The sequence below is a fragment of the Miniopterus natalensis genome, chromosome 9, assembly GCF_054644295.1.
Source record: "Miniopterus natalensis isolate mMinNat1 chromosome 9, mMinNat1.hap1, whole genome shotgun sequence".
Lineage (NCBI taxonomy): Eukaryota > Metazoa > Chordata > Mammalia > Chiroptera > Miniopteridae > Miniopterus > Miniopterus natalensis.
Window position 1 is genome coordinate 5891551 of NC_142089.1, and position 15555 is coordinate 5907105.

General features: G+C 39.3%; 1 protein-coding gene across 1 annotated transcript; it reads left to right on the forward strand.

Moving 5' to 3' along the window:
* Positions 1-2606: 2606 nt before the first annotated feature.
* On the forward strand, positions 2607-15263 carry LZIC (leucine zipper and CTNNBIP1 domain containing). Its single transcript, XM_087820121.1, has 7 exons — positions 2607-2695; positions 5264-5372; positions 6665-6800; positions 7130-7228; positions 8740-8835; positions 9018-9099; positions 9515-15263. The coding sequence occupies exons 2-7, from the start codon at positions 5272-5274 to the stop codon at positions 9571-9573; spliced, it is 573 nt and encodes a 190-aa protein (XP_087676247.1). The 5' UTR covers positions 2607-2695; positions 5264-5271; the 3' UTR covers positions 9574-15263.
* The last annotated feature ends 292 nt before the right edge of the window (positions 15264-15555 follow it).

Below are 15555 nucleotides of genomic sequence, written 5' to 3' on the forward strand. Positions count from 1 at the left end.
GTTTATTTTCCCCAATGCTCTCTCCCATGACTACCTTCCTAATATATCATTCCTCTTTTTTCAATTTCTTCTCCCCTACTCCCAGGGCTTGGATTCTAGTTTTGTTTTGAGGACTGGAACCCAAACCAATTTCTCTTACTTATGCCCAAGGATCACTTTTTCATTCTCCATTGACTCTAAACAAGAACCCAGAAGGATATAAGAACACTCAGCACAGAACCACTGGATGAGAGAAGTCAGAGAGAAAGAAGAGCGGGCACATGCAACGCATGCACGGCGAGGACTTTCCTCCACGGCTTCAAGACTGCACACGCCAAAACCAACACGAAGGCCTGCAGAGAACGCCGGATTATCGCCATGAAAGCCAGGGGAAGTGCACAAGCGCAAACGCTTATTCAGCAAGTTCTTCAAGATTGCACACACCCAAAACCAACACGAAGGCCTGCAGAGAACGCCGGATTATCGCCATGAAAGCCAGGGGAAGTGCACAAGCGCAAACGCTTATTCAGCAAGTTCTTCAAGATTGCACACACCCAAAACCAACACGAAGGCCTGAAGAGAACACTGGATTATCCACATGAAAGTTACAGGAAGTGCCCAAGAGCAAACGCTTATTCAGCAAGTTCTTCAAATGGTGAAAAAGAAGAAAAGACACTTTTGTTTTGCATGGCACTGATCCTGACTATCTGTCACTGAAAGTTCCGTATCACTCAAGACCTTGACACTACCACCCATCCGCTCACGTGCCAGAAATTAGAGGTAGTTCTATAACATAACCATCACTTCCTTTTACAAAGGGCATTCCGTGAATCTGGAGGGGTTTTGCAAGGTAACCTACTGAACCACTCCAACCTGTGTGTCAACAGCCTATTATTTTTTTTTTTTTAAATCCACATTTTTTCCAATACAGTTGGCATTTCAACATTGTATTAGTTTCAGGCCTACGGCAGAGCGGTTAGACATTTAAATAACATATGAAACGACCCCCTTATTACAATATGATTGACTATCTTCCCCACGCTGTCCTTTACACCCCCATCAGCAGCCTTTTCTAAGCTGGGCCCGAACGAACAGTGGTTTCACATCCACAGTGTGACTCTGAGATGCAGCTTAGGGGAACGAGTCAGGAATTCTACCATCGCACAGGACTGACAGAAGTAATTCATTCTGGAAGCGTTCTCTGGTCATTTCAGCTGGAAGTCTGTTCAGGGCGCCTGAAAAAGAATTCGCTTTCAAGACAACGCCTCAGTTTTGCCGGAGACCCTACTGGCTTCAAGGAAATGGGCTGGGGACACCAGAGAATGGTCGCCACCTGATTTCTGAGTCATTTTTCAAGTGCTGCCCAGGAGCTCGGAGCCTCCTTCCCAAGGGGCGCGAGCGTCAAACCGTTTTCAGGGAGGCGGGTCTAGTATTTCACAGATTTGGGAAAGATTTAGGAGGAAAGAGAAGTTCAGGACGGAGGGCTTCCTGCTCCGCTCCCCACCGCCTCCGCCTAGCTCAGGAGGCCTCTTCTAGAGGAGCTTTTCTGCTTTGTTTTCGGGTTGGGTTCACCGGTTCCGAAGGCCGAGGCACGTTCACCGGGGGTTCTGGTTCCAGAGAGAGATGGAGAGAACGAGAGGGGAACTCCTCGCCCCACCCTTGGATATGACCTTGCCTTGCCAACCGCTGAATTTGACCCTCAAAGACCCCACCGCCTCGGACTCTCGCAAGCATGTGACAGAAAAGGGGTGCTAGGCGGACTCCCCTAGATTCGCGTTTCTCAGGGGCTCCGGGGGGAGCTTACCACGCCCTCAGTGCAAAGCGGCCCGAGTCCTCCGGGAGACGCGCCGCAGCCCGGACGCCACCGTGGGGAACACTGCAGACGCACCCTCATTGGTTCCAGGAGGCCGGAAGTGCGTGCGTCTGCCGGAAGTGCTCCCCTGCGCGCGCCCGCCGGTCCGGGACTGTCAGGTAGGCGGGGCCCCTGGCTCGGAACTCTGAGGACTGGTGGACTGAGACCGAGAGGGAACCCCGAAATCCTGAGGAGGTTGTTCGGAGGCTGGTCGGGGAGGGCCAGAAAAGTTTCGGGGGTGGCGGGTTCACGGCGACCCCTGGTGGCTACCCGGGCCTAGTCGAGCCCGGCCGCCGCGGGACCCGAGTGCGGGAGCTTCAAGTTCCCTCGCGGAGATGGGATTTGGGGCCGTGGCCGGAGCTGCTCCCGGAAAGCGTCGGGATGGTTGAGGTCCAGGCGCTGCCTCCCTGCCAGCCGGGAAACGGGAAAAGGTGTGCTCTCTGCCCGTATCTTTTCTGCGCTTTTCTAGATTTGACAACTTCCCCCAAGGCGTGTCCGCGTGCGGGGTTTTCCTCAGTAACACCTCACTAGGAAAAAAATCTCAGAAAGGCTGCCCTCCACACTCACCCCAGCCGCCAGGATGTCCTGCTAGAAAGAGAGGGGTGCTTTTCAATGGCAGGCTGCCCGAGTGGAAGTGATCTGGACTGCTTCAGGCCAAGATTATAGTGAATAAAAACTTCTTGTTCATGGTGTTTCTTTTCCCAGCCAGCTCCGCCCCAAGGTGGCTTGAACTTTGAGCCTCTTGCAGTCCTGATGAACAGGTTCGCTTTCCTCACGCTTATGACACTGGAACTTCAAGAACTGGAGGTTTATGCAATTTGAGACCGGTCAGCGCTGTGCAGAGTTCAGGGTAATACGAGACAGGTGAGCGTGAATGAGTAGTTTCCTCGCCCGATTAGTGTTTGAGAACCATTTCTGCGGTTTCGGTAAAAGATGCACCACCGTTATTGAATACTAGGTGGTGCCAGCGAGTTACTCTCTCTGGGATAAATCTCGAATAATGTAGAACCAGGTTAAGGCTTTTAAAGTGCCTCCGTCTTCCCTGAAATTTGTTTAGAATAGCTTTACATCCTTAAACGATGTTGTGCCTTTATGCAGTTACACTTCGTCCAGTTATTGAAGATCGAGGCGAAGCGGAATGAGACTCGTTTTCTGCTTCTAGAGCGTTTACAGTCTGGAGAGGCAGACAAAAAACATGCTATAATGAACTCGTGTAATTCAAGGAAGAGATGAGTGATAAATAGAGAATGAGATGCGGAATGTAGTGGAAGAAGCAGTCTCTCTTCATTATTCATTTACCAATTATTTATCCAGTACTTTGTATTTGCTCAGCATTGTGCTAGATGCTGGTGTATGAAAAGAGTAAGATCCCTACTTACATAACTCACAATCTAATGATGGGGGGTAACCAAGGAAGGGTTATGGAGGAGGTGGAACTTTAGTTAGACCCCAACGACTCCATGACCTGGGCTTGATAGGTAGAAAAAAAATGCAGGCTCACAAGAGAAGGATGAAAGTTCACGGCTGTGTTCTGAAATAGCAAGTAGTCCAGTGTGGTTAGACTGTGGGAAATTAATCCTGAAAAGACACTTTCAGTTTTTTCTTGGGTTTGCCTTGAATTTTACTGGAAAATTCAACAGATTTAAAATAAAATTTAAATGTGTACTTCCAGAAGAAATTATACATGAGGCACAGCTATGATAAATTACACTTCTGGCTATACTCATTTATATGTTATTAATGATTGTAGATGATTTAAGCCAGTTTTAAGAGAGATGGTAGGTAGTAAGCATAGATTTTCACTGATTAAATTCTATTTGGAATATGATGTAAGAAATTCTCTTCGTTGAAGTTCACATATCAAATTGGTAATAATTATGTGTAGGAAAATTTTAAATGCTTTAATAAGTTACCCTAGGATTTAAGTTTTGATTAATGGTTTATAGCTAATATTAAGCAAAATGTGTTTCCTGAAAGGAATGTAAGTTTCATTTTTATAAATGGAAAAACTTAAATGCTATAAATGTTAAGTACATATAGTATCAACACCAAAATCAGTAGCTTTTCTCTACACCAGAAATAATCAGAACTTGTAATAAGGAAAACCCTATTCCCAGTATTAACAGAAAATACAAAATATCTAAGAATAGCTAATGTTCAAGGCCTTTGTAAAAAACAATAATATTTCCTTTTTAAAAATCAAAAGAAAGCCTAGATAAATGGAGAGATATTGCTTGATAGGAAGGTTCAAATTTCAAGGATACAGGTTTTCTCTATATTAGTCTCTAATTTTAATGTAATCTCTGTCAAAATTTCAATTGAATTTTTAAGGAAACTTGACTGATTCTTAAATTCATCTAGAAGAGGAAATGCACATGAATAGCCAAGAATTATTGGGCAAGGAAAACCACAGTAATAAAAACAACTTATCGGTTATCAGTATATACCAGCTCTAAAGCTATAATAATTAAATAGCAAGGTAATTCCTCAGGACCAGAATATTACCAGTGAGACAGACTTGAGTCTTACTATTGAGTACATTAAAGGTGGCATAAATGAATACTGACTAGTAAACAGTGTTGGGGCAATTGACTATCCATTTGAAAAAAAATAAAAGACCCCTACTTCACAACATTAACAAAAAAAGGTGCAAGTGGCTTAAAGAGCTAAACGTTTATATATATACATATATATATATATATGTGTGTGTGTATATATATGTTTTAGAATTGAAAATAGTATATGTTTTAAAGTCTTGAGATGGTTAGGGTGTGCTTTCATGGGACACAGACTAAGAAAATTTAAGGAGAAGACAGATTTGACCATTAAAAATAATAATAATTTATCGTGACAAAAACACTATAAGTAGAATTTAAAGTCAGGAGACAAGATAATATTTGCAACATAATTACAAAGTCTTCATATCCATGTTATATAAATCAGTAAGGGAAATATAATCCAGTAGAAAAATGAGCACATTTCCAAAGAAGAAATTCATGTCAAAAGTTGTTCATGCCCACATGAACAACTGGCTCTTAAATGCACATAAGAGCCAGCAAGATAATACTAGGAGTGTGCTAAGCCCTGGAACATACTTATTAAGATTGAAAAAGAATATTATAATGAATATGTATTTACACCTAATCTCTTTCTTTATAAATCTGTATTTTCATCTGTCAGATTTGTTTAAAGTAAGATAGACTAGTGAAGACTTCTAATTAATTCATAAACTCAAGATTGTCAGGCATTTTTGTGGAGTGTTATTACTACATGAGTTTAAACTTTTATATATAAATTGAGATTTTCTTTGCACAACTATCTTTCCCACACCTGTAGCTCGGAAAGAGTATAGCCTATTTTAAATTTTCCTGGTATGTTGAATCAATTAAATAACCAAATATATACTGTATGTGGGTTTATTGTTCTACTTAGAGATTAAAATGGCTTCCAGAGGAAAGACAGAGACAAGCAAATTAAAGCAGAATTTAGAAGAACAGTTGGATAGACTAATGCAGCAATTACAAGATCTGGAAGAATGCAGGTAATAGTATAATTGTATGCTGTTATACTGTAAAATGGCTTTTTTCTGCAGTGCAGTTACAAACTCCATGGGTTCAGGCCCATGTGTGATTTCGATTTCCCCTGTAGTGTTCTTCACAGTGCTTTGTCTATTGGAGAAAGAAACTCAGTGCAGGCTTGGGGTCATAAAGGCCGGAATGTGAAAGTCTTTCACTTAATTACCAATTGAGTGTGAACTTGGGCAAAATACTTAGGTTTCCATTTCCTTATATGTGAAGTAGAAATAATAACACCTACCTTGTTTTCAGTATTTAAAATAATCCTGCTTGGGCCCGGCCAGGCGTGGCTCAGTGGTTGAGCATCAACCTGGGATCCAGGAGATAGCAGTTCGATTCCCAGTCTCCCGTTGGGGCACATGCCCAAGTTGCGGGCTCCATCCCTGGTCTGGGGTGTGCAGGAGGCAGCCAATCAATGACAACTCTCTCATCATTGATGTTTCTCTCTCTCTCTCTCTCCTTCCCTCTCCCTTCCTCTCTCTGAAATCAATAAAGATATATTTTTTAAAAATAAAATAAAATAACCCTGTTTGGTATCAAGCTGAGAAGGTACTACCTGAACTTCTGGTGTGTTTTTAGCCTTAATTACTTAACTACTTAAAGGACCAAGACTGTTCAACCGTGCTAAATACTACAAATGAAGGGGCCAACAAAAGGCTTGGCCCAGGGTAGGTACTTGATGGTAGCTGTTGTTATTTGTAATAAATGTTTAATAAATGCTTTGTTTGGTGAATAAAAGTAGTCTCTTCTTCAGGTGGCAAGTACTGCATTGCTGTTGTATTTCAAGGTGCACAAAATTTTACCTACCATTAATGGTAATAATGTCAGCTATTTATCTAGTACCTTTACATACCAAGCACTTTCTGTATTTCAATTAATGTTCCTAGCAACGCTATAAGGAGAGTACTCTCAATATCTTCAGTTTATAGATAAGGAAACTGGGGCTTGGCTGTGTTAAGCATCTTGCCCAAGGCTGTACCATTGATTTATAGACTGCTTAAAAGGAAGTTATTATATGGTTTAAGTGTGCCTCATTTTAATAAAAGAAAGATGTTTAATTATCAAAGTAACTACATTGCAGAAAAATGCCCACATTTTAAATATCTGAATACATCCATCATTAGTATTTTGATATTTCCTTTTAGCCTTTTTCCCCAAGATATTTTTTGTAAATACATGTGTGTGAAGTCTTAGTGTACAAACATTGCTGTTTTCACTTGGAACCCTGTGTTTTTATGTTATGCTCATGGTACTTCAGAGAGGAACTTGATACAGATGAATATGAGGAAACCAAAAAGGAGACTCTGGAGCAACTAAGTGAATTTAATGATTCCCTGAAGAAAATTATGTCTGGAAATATGACTTTGGTAGATGAGCTAAGTGGAATGCAGCTGGTAAGCATGATTTACGTATATTGGCGATACAGATTACTTTTTTCTTTCTTTTTTTTTTGTAAGTATACTTAAGATAGAAAATGTACCCTTTTTTGGGTTTAACTTCTAGATGAGTGTCTACTTGTGGATAAAACAGCTTATGCTTCCAGATCTTTACTTAGTTAGGTATTTGACTCCAGTGACATGCACAGAAATAGCAAATGGAAACTAAAATTGTAACAGTATTTGATAAAGAAGACCTATTAATAATTGAAGACCCATCAATCAATTATTGCAGTGTTCGATTCATTGGAGTATTTTGGTTAGTTTTTACCTATTTGTATTTCTAGGCTATCCAAGCAGCTATCAGCCAGGCCTTTAAAACCCCAGAGGTCATCAGATTGTTTGCAAAGAAACAACCAGGTCAGCTTCGGACAAGGTTAGCAGAGGTAAAGTTTGTTTACTTATTTATTTTTTTAAACATATCTTTATTGATTTCAGAGAGAGGAAAGGAGGGGGAGAGCGAGAGACAGAAACATCAATGATGAGAGAATCATTAATCGGCTGCCTAGCCCGCAACCCAGGCATGTGCCCTGACCGGGAATCGAACCCCGATCTCCTGGATCCTAGGTCGATGCTCAACCGCTGAGCCACGCCTGGCTGGGCAAAGTTTGTTTAAATTGATCCAATTGCTGTGTGGGGTTTTTTTTCTTAGCCCAAGAATTTGCTCATTATGTTATTCTGAAGTTTAAGAATTGGTCAGTTGAGAATGTACCAATACCAAGAGTGAACCCTAGTATAAACGGTGTCAGTGTAGGTTCATCAGTTGCATCAAATGTACCACTCTGGTGGGGGAAGTTTATAATGGAGAGGCTGTGCATGAGTAGGGGCAAGGGGTATATGGGAAATCTCAGTACCTTTTGCTCAATTTACTGTGAACCTAAAATTGCTCTAAAAAATATTCTATTTTTTAAAAATTGGTCAAAATTAGCCCTTTGATCAGTTATTGTTGATACTGAATATAGAAGGTTAAACAGCAAATGGCAGTTTAAATTGCTACTGACCAACCGCTTCTACTTGAACTCCACCTGTAAGGTTTTACTATTTACTTCTGAAGCCCTGAGTTGGAATCCTATCTAGAATTCATTAGCGGCATTGCTTTATGCGTGTGTGGCCTTTCTCACCTAAGAATTTCAAACCTCTTTATAAACCTAATACTTGAAGAAGAGAAGTCTATTTATAGACTTGGATGTAATTAAGGCATTAACAGTTATTTGCAAGCACTGGTAATTCAGTAGGATAGTGGTTAAGAGCATGGACTTAGGTCAGACTGGCTGGATTTGTATTCTTGCTCCATATGGAGGTATATGGCCTTGGAGAAGTTATTTTGTTTAAACCCTTGTGCCTCAATTTCTCCACCTATAAAAAGGTGATAATGATAGTTTCTACCTCTTATGGTTGTTATGAGAATTAAGTGAAGTAATACGTGTAGAGCACATATGTATGTGTAATATGTAATATATATAAAGCACATAGGATAGTACCAATGCATAGTATATACTCTCAGTGTTTCTGGTAGTAAAGGCAATATTTAACCCAAGTTCCAGGAGACCTGTTACCAGTTATCTCATTCAAGCCTATAAACCACACTTCAGTTTAATGAAATGAGGTCTTAGAGGATGGCTCCTCTCTAAAGGAAGCTACTGACTTAGTAATTCCTAATTCCTACAGTCTACTACTAAGTAAAGTTTATAGCTAAGACAATGGTTATTAGCATTAAGATTTATTAGAACTGTGTAATAGCATTTCTGTCATGTTTGTCTTGAATTGTTTCTATAGTTCCTTATAATATTAATCAGCTAAAGGATCTTTTTTTAAAGAAGTAGACCTGAAAAGTTGGATTTTATGCACAGAATGTTTTTAACTGAAATACCATATGCTTTGTGTTCATCCATTGTAGATGGATAGAGATCTCATGGTAGGAAAGTTGGAAAGAGACCTGTACACTCAACAGAAAGTGGAGATACTAACAGCTCTCAGGAAACTTGGAGAGAAGGTACCTGTATTTAATATAATATAGTATTAGGCATTAAGAAAAATGTAAAGTATGTGGTACAGAACCTCTTGATCCGTGATCTAGTTTGTGGTCCTGAGACATTCTTAATGATGGTTCCTAGAACTGCTTGTTAAGATTTGAACCCACTCCACTTGTTTTGTTTTGTTTTATTTTTTGTTTAGCTGACTGCAGACGATGAGGCCTTCTTGTCAGCAAATGCAGGTGCTATACTCAGCCAGTTTGAGAAAGTCTCTACAGATCTTGGTGAGTACCTTCATATTTCTGAAAGTTGGACATGAATTACTGTCCGATAGACAGATAGCATGGGTGAGATAACTTTATTGCCTTCTCTCAAGCTTAGAGGTAAAACCAGAATTGTGTTCTTTATAAATCCCCTTTATTGAGTTTATTTCCCAATGCTTTCTAATTAAAAAATTAAATTAAAGCCTAATGTTTTAAAAATATTTGTCATCTAAACATAAATATAAAAGTAAATTGTAACCAATAAATGGCTCTATGTAGCTGAGTTGTTTGTAGGGGGGAGGAAATTGTAATTCTCTAATAATAGGAGCTAATTTTATTTTCTCTTTTAATATGTATGTAACAAGTTTTTGCCTCTTTACCTGGAACTGTAAATGCATTTGAAATGACCTTTTCGTTTATGTGTTTTTCTCCTTAGGCTCTGGAGACAAAGTTCTTGCTTTGGCAAGTTTTGAGGTTGAAAAAACAAAAAAATGACATGGTGTGGACGCTTGGGACAGTGATCACATTCTTGTTGTAAATGGCATTTTTCTTCTGGGGATTTTGAGTCATTGCAAAGAAATCAAGAGATTCTCAAAGTGCATTAATAACCTAAGAAAAGGTGACAGAAAAACATACTTGTGGCTTGTGTTTATGCCCTTCACCACTGTGCTTTGTGCAGGGCTATCTGCTTGAGTGGTCCTCGACTTGGTGGGATGGAGGGATCACTAGACCTATTCATTATGATTTGTCTGTTTAAGAGAGAGAGTAGACTGTTTTCTCTGACTGTTTTTTTTTAAGGCTCTTTGTTTTTAGGTGCTGTTAGTAAATGAAAAGATGGGAACTAGTCGTTCTTTCCTGCTCATAATTTATCCCCACTTGTTGGTGTGAATAGTGTAGCAGCACCATTAATAGACCTCATAAGTGTTCACAGAATTTTAGAGTCCTAAGTGATCTTAGAAACCATTTTCATTTTACAAAAAAAAAAAAAGGAAGCTGAGGCTCAGAAACAAAGTGACTTCTTAAAGTCACATCAGAGAGTTGGGGATAAAACTTGGATGTCCGGCTCAGTTTAGAGTCTATTGAATTTTATTTTTTTATTTTGTTCTGTTCTTTAAAAATAATTAACATGTACTTGTGCAAGTCCATGTTTATAAAAATTCGATGTCCCAACAGAAAGTTGTCGCTAAGGGACCATTCCCCAGCCTATAAGCTGTCCTGATGAATGGGGCCTATTGTATCTCTGAGTTTTGAGCTTGGAACAATGGGAGCCCTGTTGAGAGTCTCCTGAAGTAACTTAACCTCCTGTGTTGTTTCACCGGGGAAGCAATTGGAAGTGGCAGCTAGAGGCCCTCCCTGTGTGTGACCTCTTTGCTGAAACCCGTTGGGTGGTGACTGCAAATTGCTGTTTACTAGTCAGTTTTTGGAGAAACACAAAATAAGTTCTGAGGAAAAGCAGGTTTCTCTCCTGAGTGTTTACATCTCTCTGTATGCTCAAGCATATAGCTTTCCCCATATGCATGTGTTTGCTTCTTTCCTAGGCTCTGGCTACTTACTCTTTCATGTATTTCTCAATATTCTTTTCCTTTGCATTTTATACAAATTAAAAACATTTTTAAAGCTTCATATATACTGTAAACTCAACTAGGTGCTCTGTCAACTGGACAAATTAGGGGAACTCAGCTACATTAATGCCTTATTTGGAACTTTTAATGGGTAATTTTTTATATGTTGGTTTATGATGGTTAAAAACTCACTGAAATTGTGACAAGCCAAGAAAAAGCAAATTACCTGTTCTTCATCTAGGGCTTTATGGTCAATCATCATTATTTCATTATTCTGTATTTTTGTTTTAACTGAAGTGAATTCACATAACATAAAATTCACCATTTTAAAGTGTATAATTCAGTGGCATTCAATGCATTCGCCAATCACCACCACTGTCTAGTTCCAAAGCATTTTCATCACCTCTAAACGAGATCCCATACTTCTTAAGCAGACACTCCCTGTCCCTTCCCAGCCCCATAGCCACCGCTAATTTACTTTCTGTCTTAATGGATTTGCCTATGCTGGATATTTCATATAATTAGAATCATACAGTATGTGACCATTTGTGTCTGGCTTCTTTTGGTTAGCACATTTTTGAGGTTAATCCTATTGTAGCATATATCAGTACTTCATTCCTTTCTTTTACATATATATATATATCTTTATTGATTTCAGAGAGAGGGAAGGAGAGGGAAAGAGAGAGATAGAAACATCAATGATGAGAGAGTCACTGATCCAACCCGCAACCGGGCATGTGCCCTGACCGGGAATTGAACCCTGATCGCCTGGATCCTAGGTCGACGCTCACCCGCTGAGCCACGCCCGGCCGGGCAGTACTTCATTCCTTTCAGTGGGTGAAAATGTTCCCTTGCATGGATACCATACTGTGTTTTTCCATTTATCTCTTGATGGACATTTGGGATTTTTGTGCATAATACTGCTATTAACACTTGTGTATAACTCTTTGTTTAAATACCTGTTTTCAGTTCTTTTGGATAGGTACCTAGGAGTGGAATTGCTGTTTATGTTTTAAGCCATAGCACACCTTCCCCTTCCCCTCCAGTAGCAGGATGAGGAAAATTAGGACTATTTTGTATTTGAAAGGGGCCTAGATGAATCTGGAGTCCTTAATTTTGGTTTCTCTTAAACTTTCTATAAGACCAACATCAGTGAAATATTTTCATTAACCACATTAATGTATTCATTTTGTAAGTAATGACTAGTACTCCATTTAAAATTAATCTTTTTTTAAAATATATCTATTGATTTCAGAGAGAGGGAGAGAGAGAGAAACATCAATGATGAAAGAGTCATCGATCGGCTGCCTAGCCCACAACCCCTGGGCATGTGCCCTGATGGGGAATCGAACCCCAATCGCCTGGATCCTAGGTCGAAGCTCAACCCCTCTTTAAAAGAGGTCAAGTTTGCAGTGCCTCGAAAGACACTGCCAGTCATGGCCATGTGACCTTTGATCTTTTTGAGCCTCTTTTCCCTTTTGTGTTCAGTGGGGATAATAGGACCTACCTACCACATAGGATGACTGTGTTCCCTCTCTTCCTTAGTACAGAAAGAAGTTTTGCATTGGAGTTAATCCACCACTTAATAGTTCTTTCAAGGGCCATATGATAGATTTTGTTTCACAAATTTGGTATTTAATTCAGAAAAATAATTTGAAAAATAAATAATTTGAAAATTCTGTACAGCTATAGTTGTTATTAAATAACTTGCAAACTATGTTTCCTGTTCATATTTTGCTATATTTAATCTTGGCTTTTTAGACCTCTTGGGAGGTCTCAGACTGCAATAACTAATGCTGAGGCAGCTAACTCTTTTATATCCTTGGGTCAAGTTAATATTTTAATGAAAAGAATTTTTGCATTTTTCAAAGAACTGGAGTTGAAGCAAAAGTAAATTCCAGTGACCAAGTGTCCAACTAGGCTGTTTAATGAAATCTAATAATTTAAATGTTTCCGTGTTTTGCCTTACTCTGTGAGTGGTAAGATAAGTACTCTAGGTGGGCGGTAGAGGAAGAAACCAAGAACTAAAGTGGGTTGTTCCCAGGAAGGAGTTGGAGCTGGGACAGATGGATTGTTAACTTTCATTGTTAGGCCTTTTATTGAAGACACTCAGCCAAAGAATGGTCATCTTAGGCAAAAGAAAAGACTGCAAAGCCACCATTGCCGTGGTATCTTATTACAGTGAATGATGGATAGTTTGAAATTATTACAGAAAAAAAATAAACCCAGACCATTTTGCCTAGAGCTTTTGAGCCACTTTCCTGTCTATTTTTTTCTTATTCTATTCATTATTAAGACCAAAGAGTGCTCTTCTTTGCCTCTGAAAATGTTTTCCAGCATTAATATGTAAATTAAAACTGCCAGCATTCCCACAGACCCCTGAACAAGCTGTAATTGCTCCCAGTCTGTCTGGCCTGAAATGGAAAGATTTAGAAACTGGGTTTCTAAACTAGCATTTAATATTTTCATTAAGTCATAAAAACACAGGTTAAAAATGTGGCTCTTCTAGATATTCCCCTGGAATATGGCCTTTTGTCATCCTAATTCGCTCCCTTTTTGAAATCCCTCTCCCTGCTCACACTGATAGCAAAGTGGAGAGACTGTAATGCTGAAAGGGCCTCAGACACAAGGGGTCAGTAGTGTTCTCAGGAGTTCACAATGGAGAGTCCGCGCTGTTGCCAGCAGAGGACCGGGAAAGGTGAGAGGTTTGAGGCTGTCAGTTGGAAGCTTCCTAATGCCTGTCTTCCTCTGAGATGATCACATCCCTTACAGCCTCAGGCATTGGACTTAAATTAAAAAGAAGTAAACTAGCAAAAAATTATTTGCTGAAAAAGAGTCAGGGAGAGCCACCAATTTTCTTTTGAGTTAGAAAAGAGGAAGGCAGTACTAGTAAGGGTTCTTTGTAAGGTTATGCCTCAGCCACAGATCCTCCGCCCCTGACTGCTGGCAACTGTGACTGATTTTTTGAGGCCTTCCCACAAGAACCTCTGTGTTATAGTCATAATTTCAATAAATGGTTTCAGAGCTTAAGTTATCTTAATTATGTCTGTTTATACTAAAATGTCTTAGTAGGTGGGGTACTTTTTTTGGTGCTGCTCACTTGTGTTACATGGGAACACTCTTTCCTACGAGAGGAGATTCATGGGTTTTTTTGTTTGTGTGTAAACGTGGCTCGTTTAGGCCTGGTGTTATTCCTCCAATACTTATAAACCAAGCCAGGCTGAAAACTGAAAGCCTTATCTTCAGTGATAATCAAAGAGATTGGTAATTTAGGCAAAAACAGATATTTGGCCTGGATTAGATTATAACAGATTGCCTTAACCCTGATTTGATTATGACCTTAGAAAATGTGGTGCTTTTACTATTTAAAAAATAAAAAAGATAACTTGTCCTGGCCAGGTAGCTCCGTTGGTTGGAGCATTGTCCCGATGCGCCAAGATTGTAGGTTCAATCCCCAGTCAGGGCATATGCATTTTTTTAAAAAAAGAAAATGGATAACTTTGCTAGCATCTCAAACCTTACATACATCAAGTTTATTCAGGTCTTGGTAAATTGTACCTTAGATTTGTTTTATAAAGTTCTGGGGATATACTCATTTATTTAAATATTTTGTTTCATATTTATTCACAAAAGGAGCATGTGTATATTTGGAGCAAACAGGTGAACTCTCAGCCCCTTAGCCTGAGCCTTGTGGCATTTTTTTTCATCCTACCAGAAGTATGAGTGGCTTGTTCCTCTGCAAGAAAATATCATGAACAAGATTCCATACAGAGGAGCGTATATAGACATACCTAAATCCACTTTGCATTCTCAGAAAGGAACACATGGGCTCTGTCTTTTAACTTGTGAGCTTGGGGGAGAAGTGAGAGATGAGAGATGTGAGCATGTGCTCACTCATGTGCATGCGTCTTCTGGGAGTCTGACCCGACTAGTTGCACGACCAGTTGCATGTCTCCCACAAGACACTTATGACCTCCCACAGTGCTGCTCTCGCCCGAGTGGAGGTTGATTGTGCCAGGTTAATTTTGTTACAATCAAAGCACTGGACAAATTGTGTGCACTAGGCCATTTTGGTTTGAAAACTCAAAACGTGTTTTTCCCTGGTGGGGATTATGTCTTGAAATTGAGAGGAAAACATGCTTTGGAAAAATCTTAATGACTGTGGGAGCAGGGACAGTTTCTATCTGCTAACTCTTCTGATTATGTCATTCATTCTTTCCTCAGACATTTACTGAGTGCTGATATATGCAGACACAGTACTTGGCTCTTTTTGTTAAACTTTCTAAAATGGATATTATATGGAATCCTTTCTTTAAATAAGACTCTTAAGTGTTTATATAATTAATAGAGGTTTAGATATCCAGCTGCATCACCAAAAGTTTTACAATGATAAAATTGTATTTTAAATAGACCTCACATTAAAAAAAAAAGGTATGTTTCTATCATGGTTAGCTGGGTTCTTAGAAACAGTACTTCAGCTGTGTATCTGTATAGAATATTATGCTTAGAAATAACCCTGATATATACAATTTGATCTAAGTCATCTCTTTCAACTATAATTCTATCTCATCTTTTAATCAGTCTTGTAAACTGCATATCTCATTAAAATATTTGTGTTATTAAGTTGTTTTGGAGACTATTAAATGGAGAAAAAGTTGGAATACTACTATAGGGGAGGGAAAATATCTTTCCTCTACCCTTTTATGTTCTTGGCTGAGACTCCTATAACAAAAGACAGATTAATAAGAGATAAGCATATAAATTTATTTAATATAAGTTTTGTGTAGCATGGGAGCCTTTATAAGGAAATAAAGACCCAGAGGAACAATTAAACCTGAGCCTTTTTATGCTAGCTTAAAACAATTCTTTTTAATCCTCACCCAAGGATATGTTTATTGATTAAAACAAATTTTTT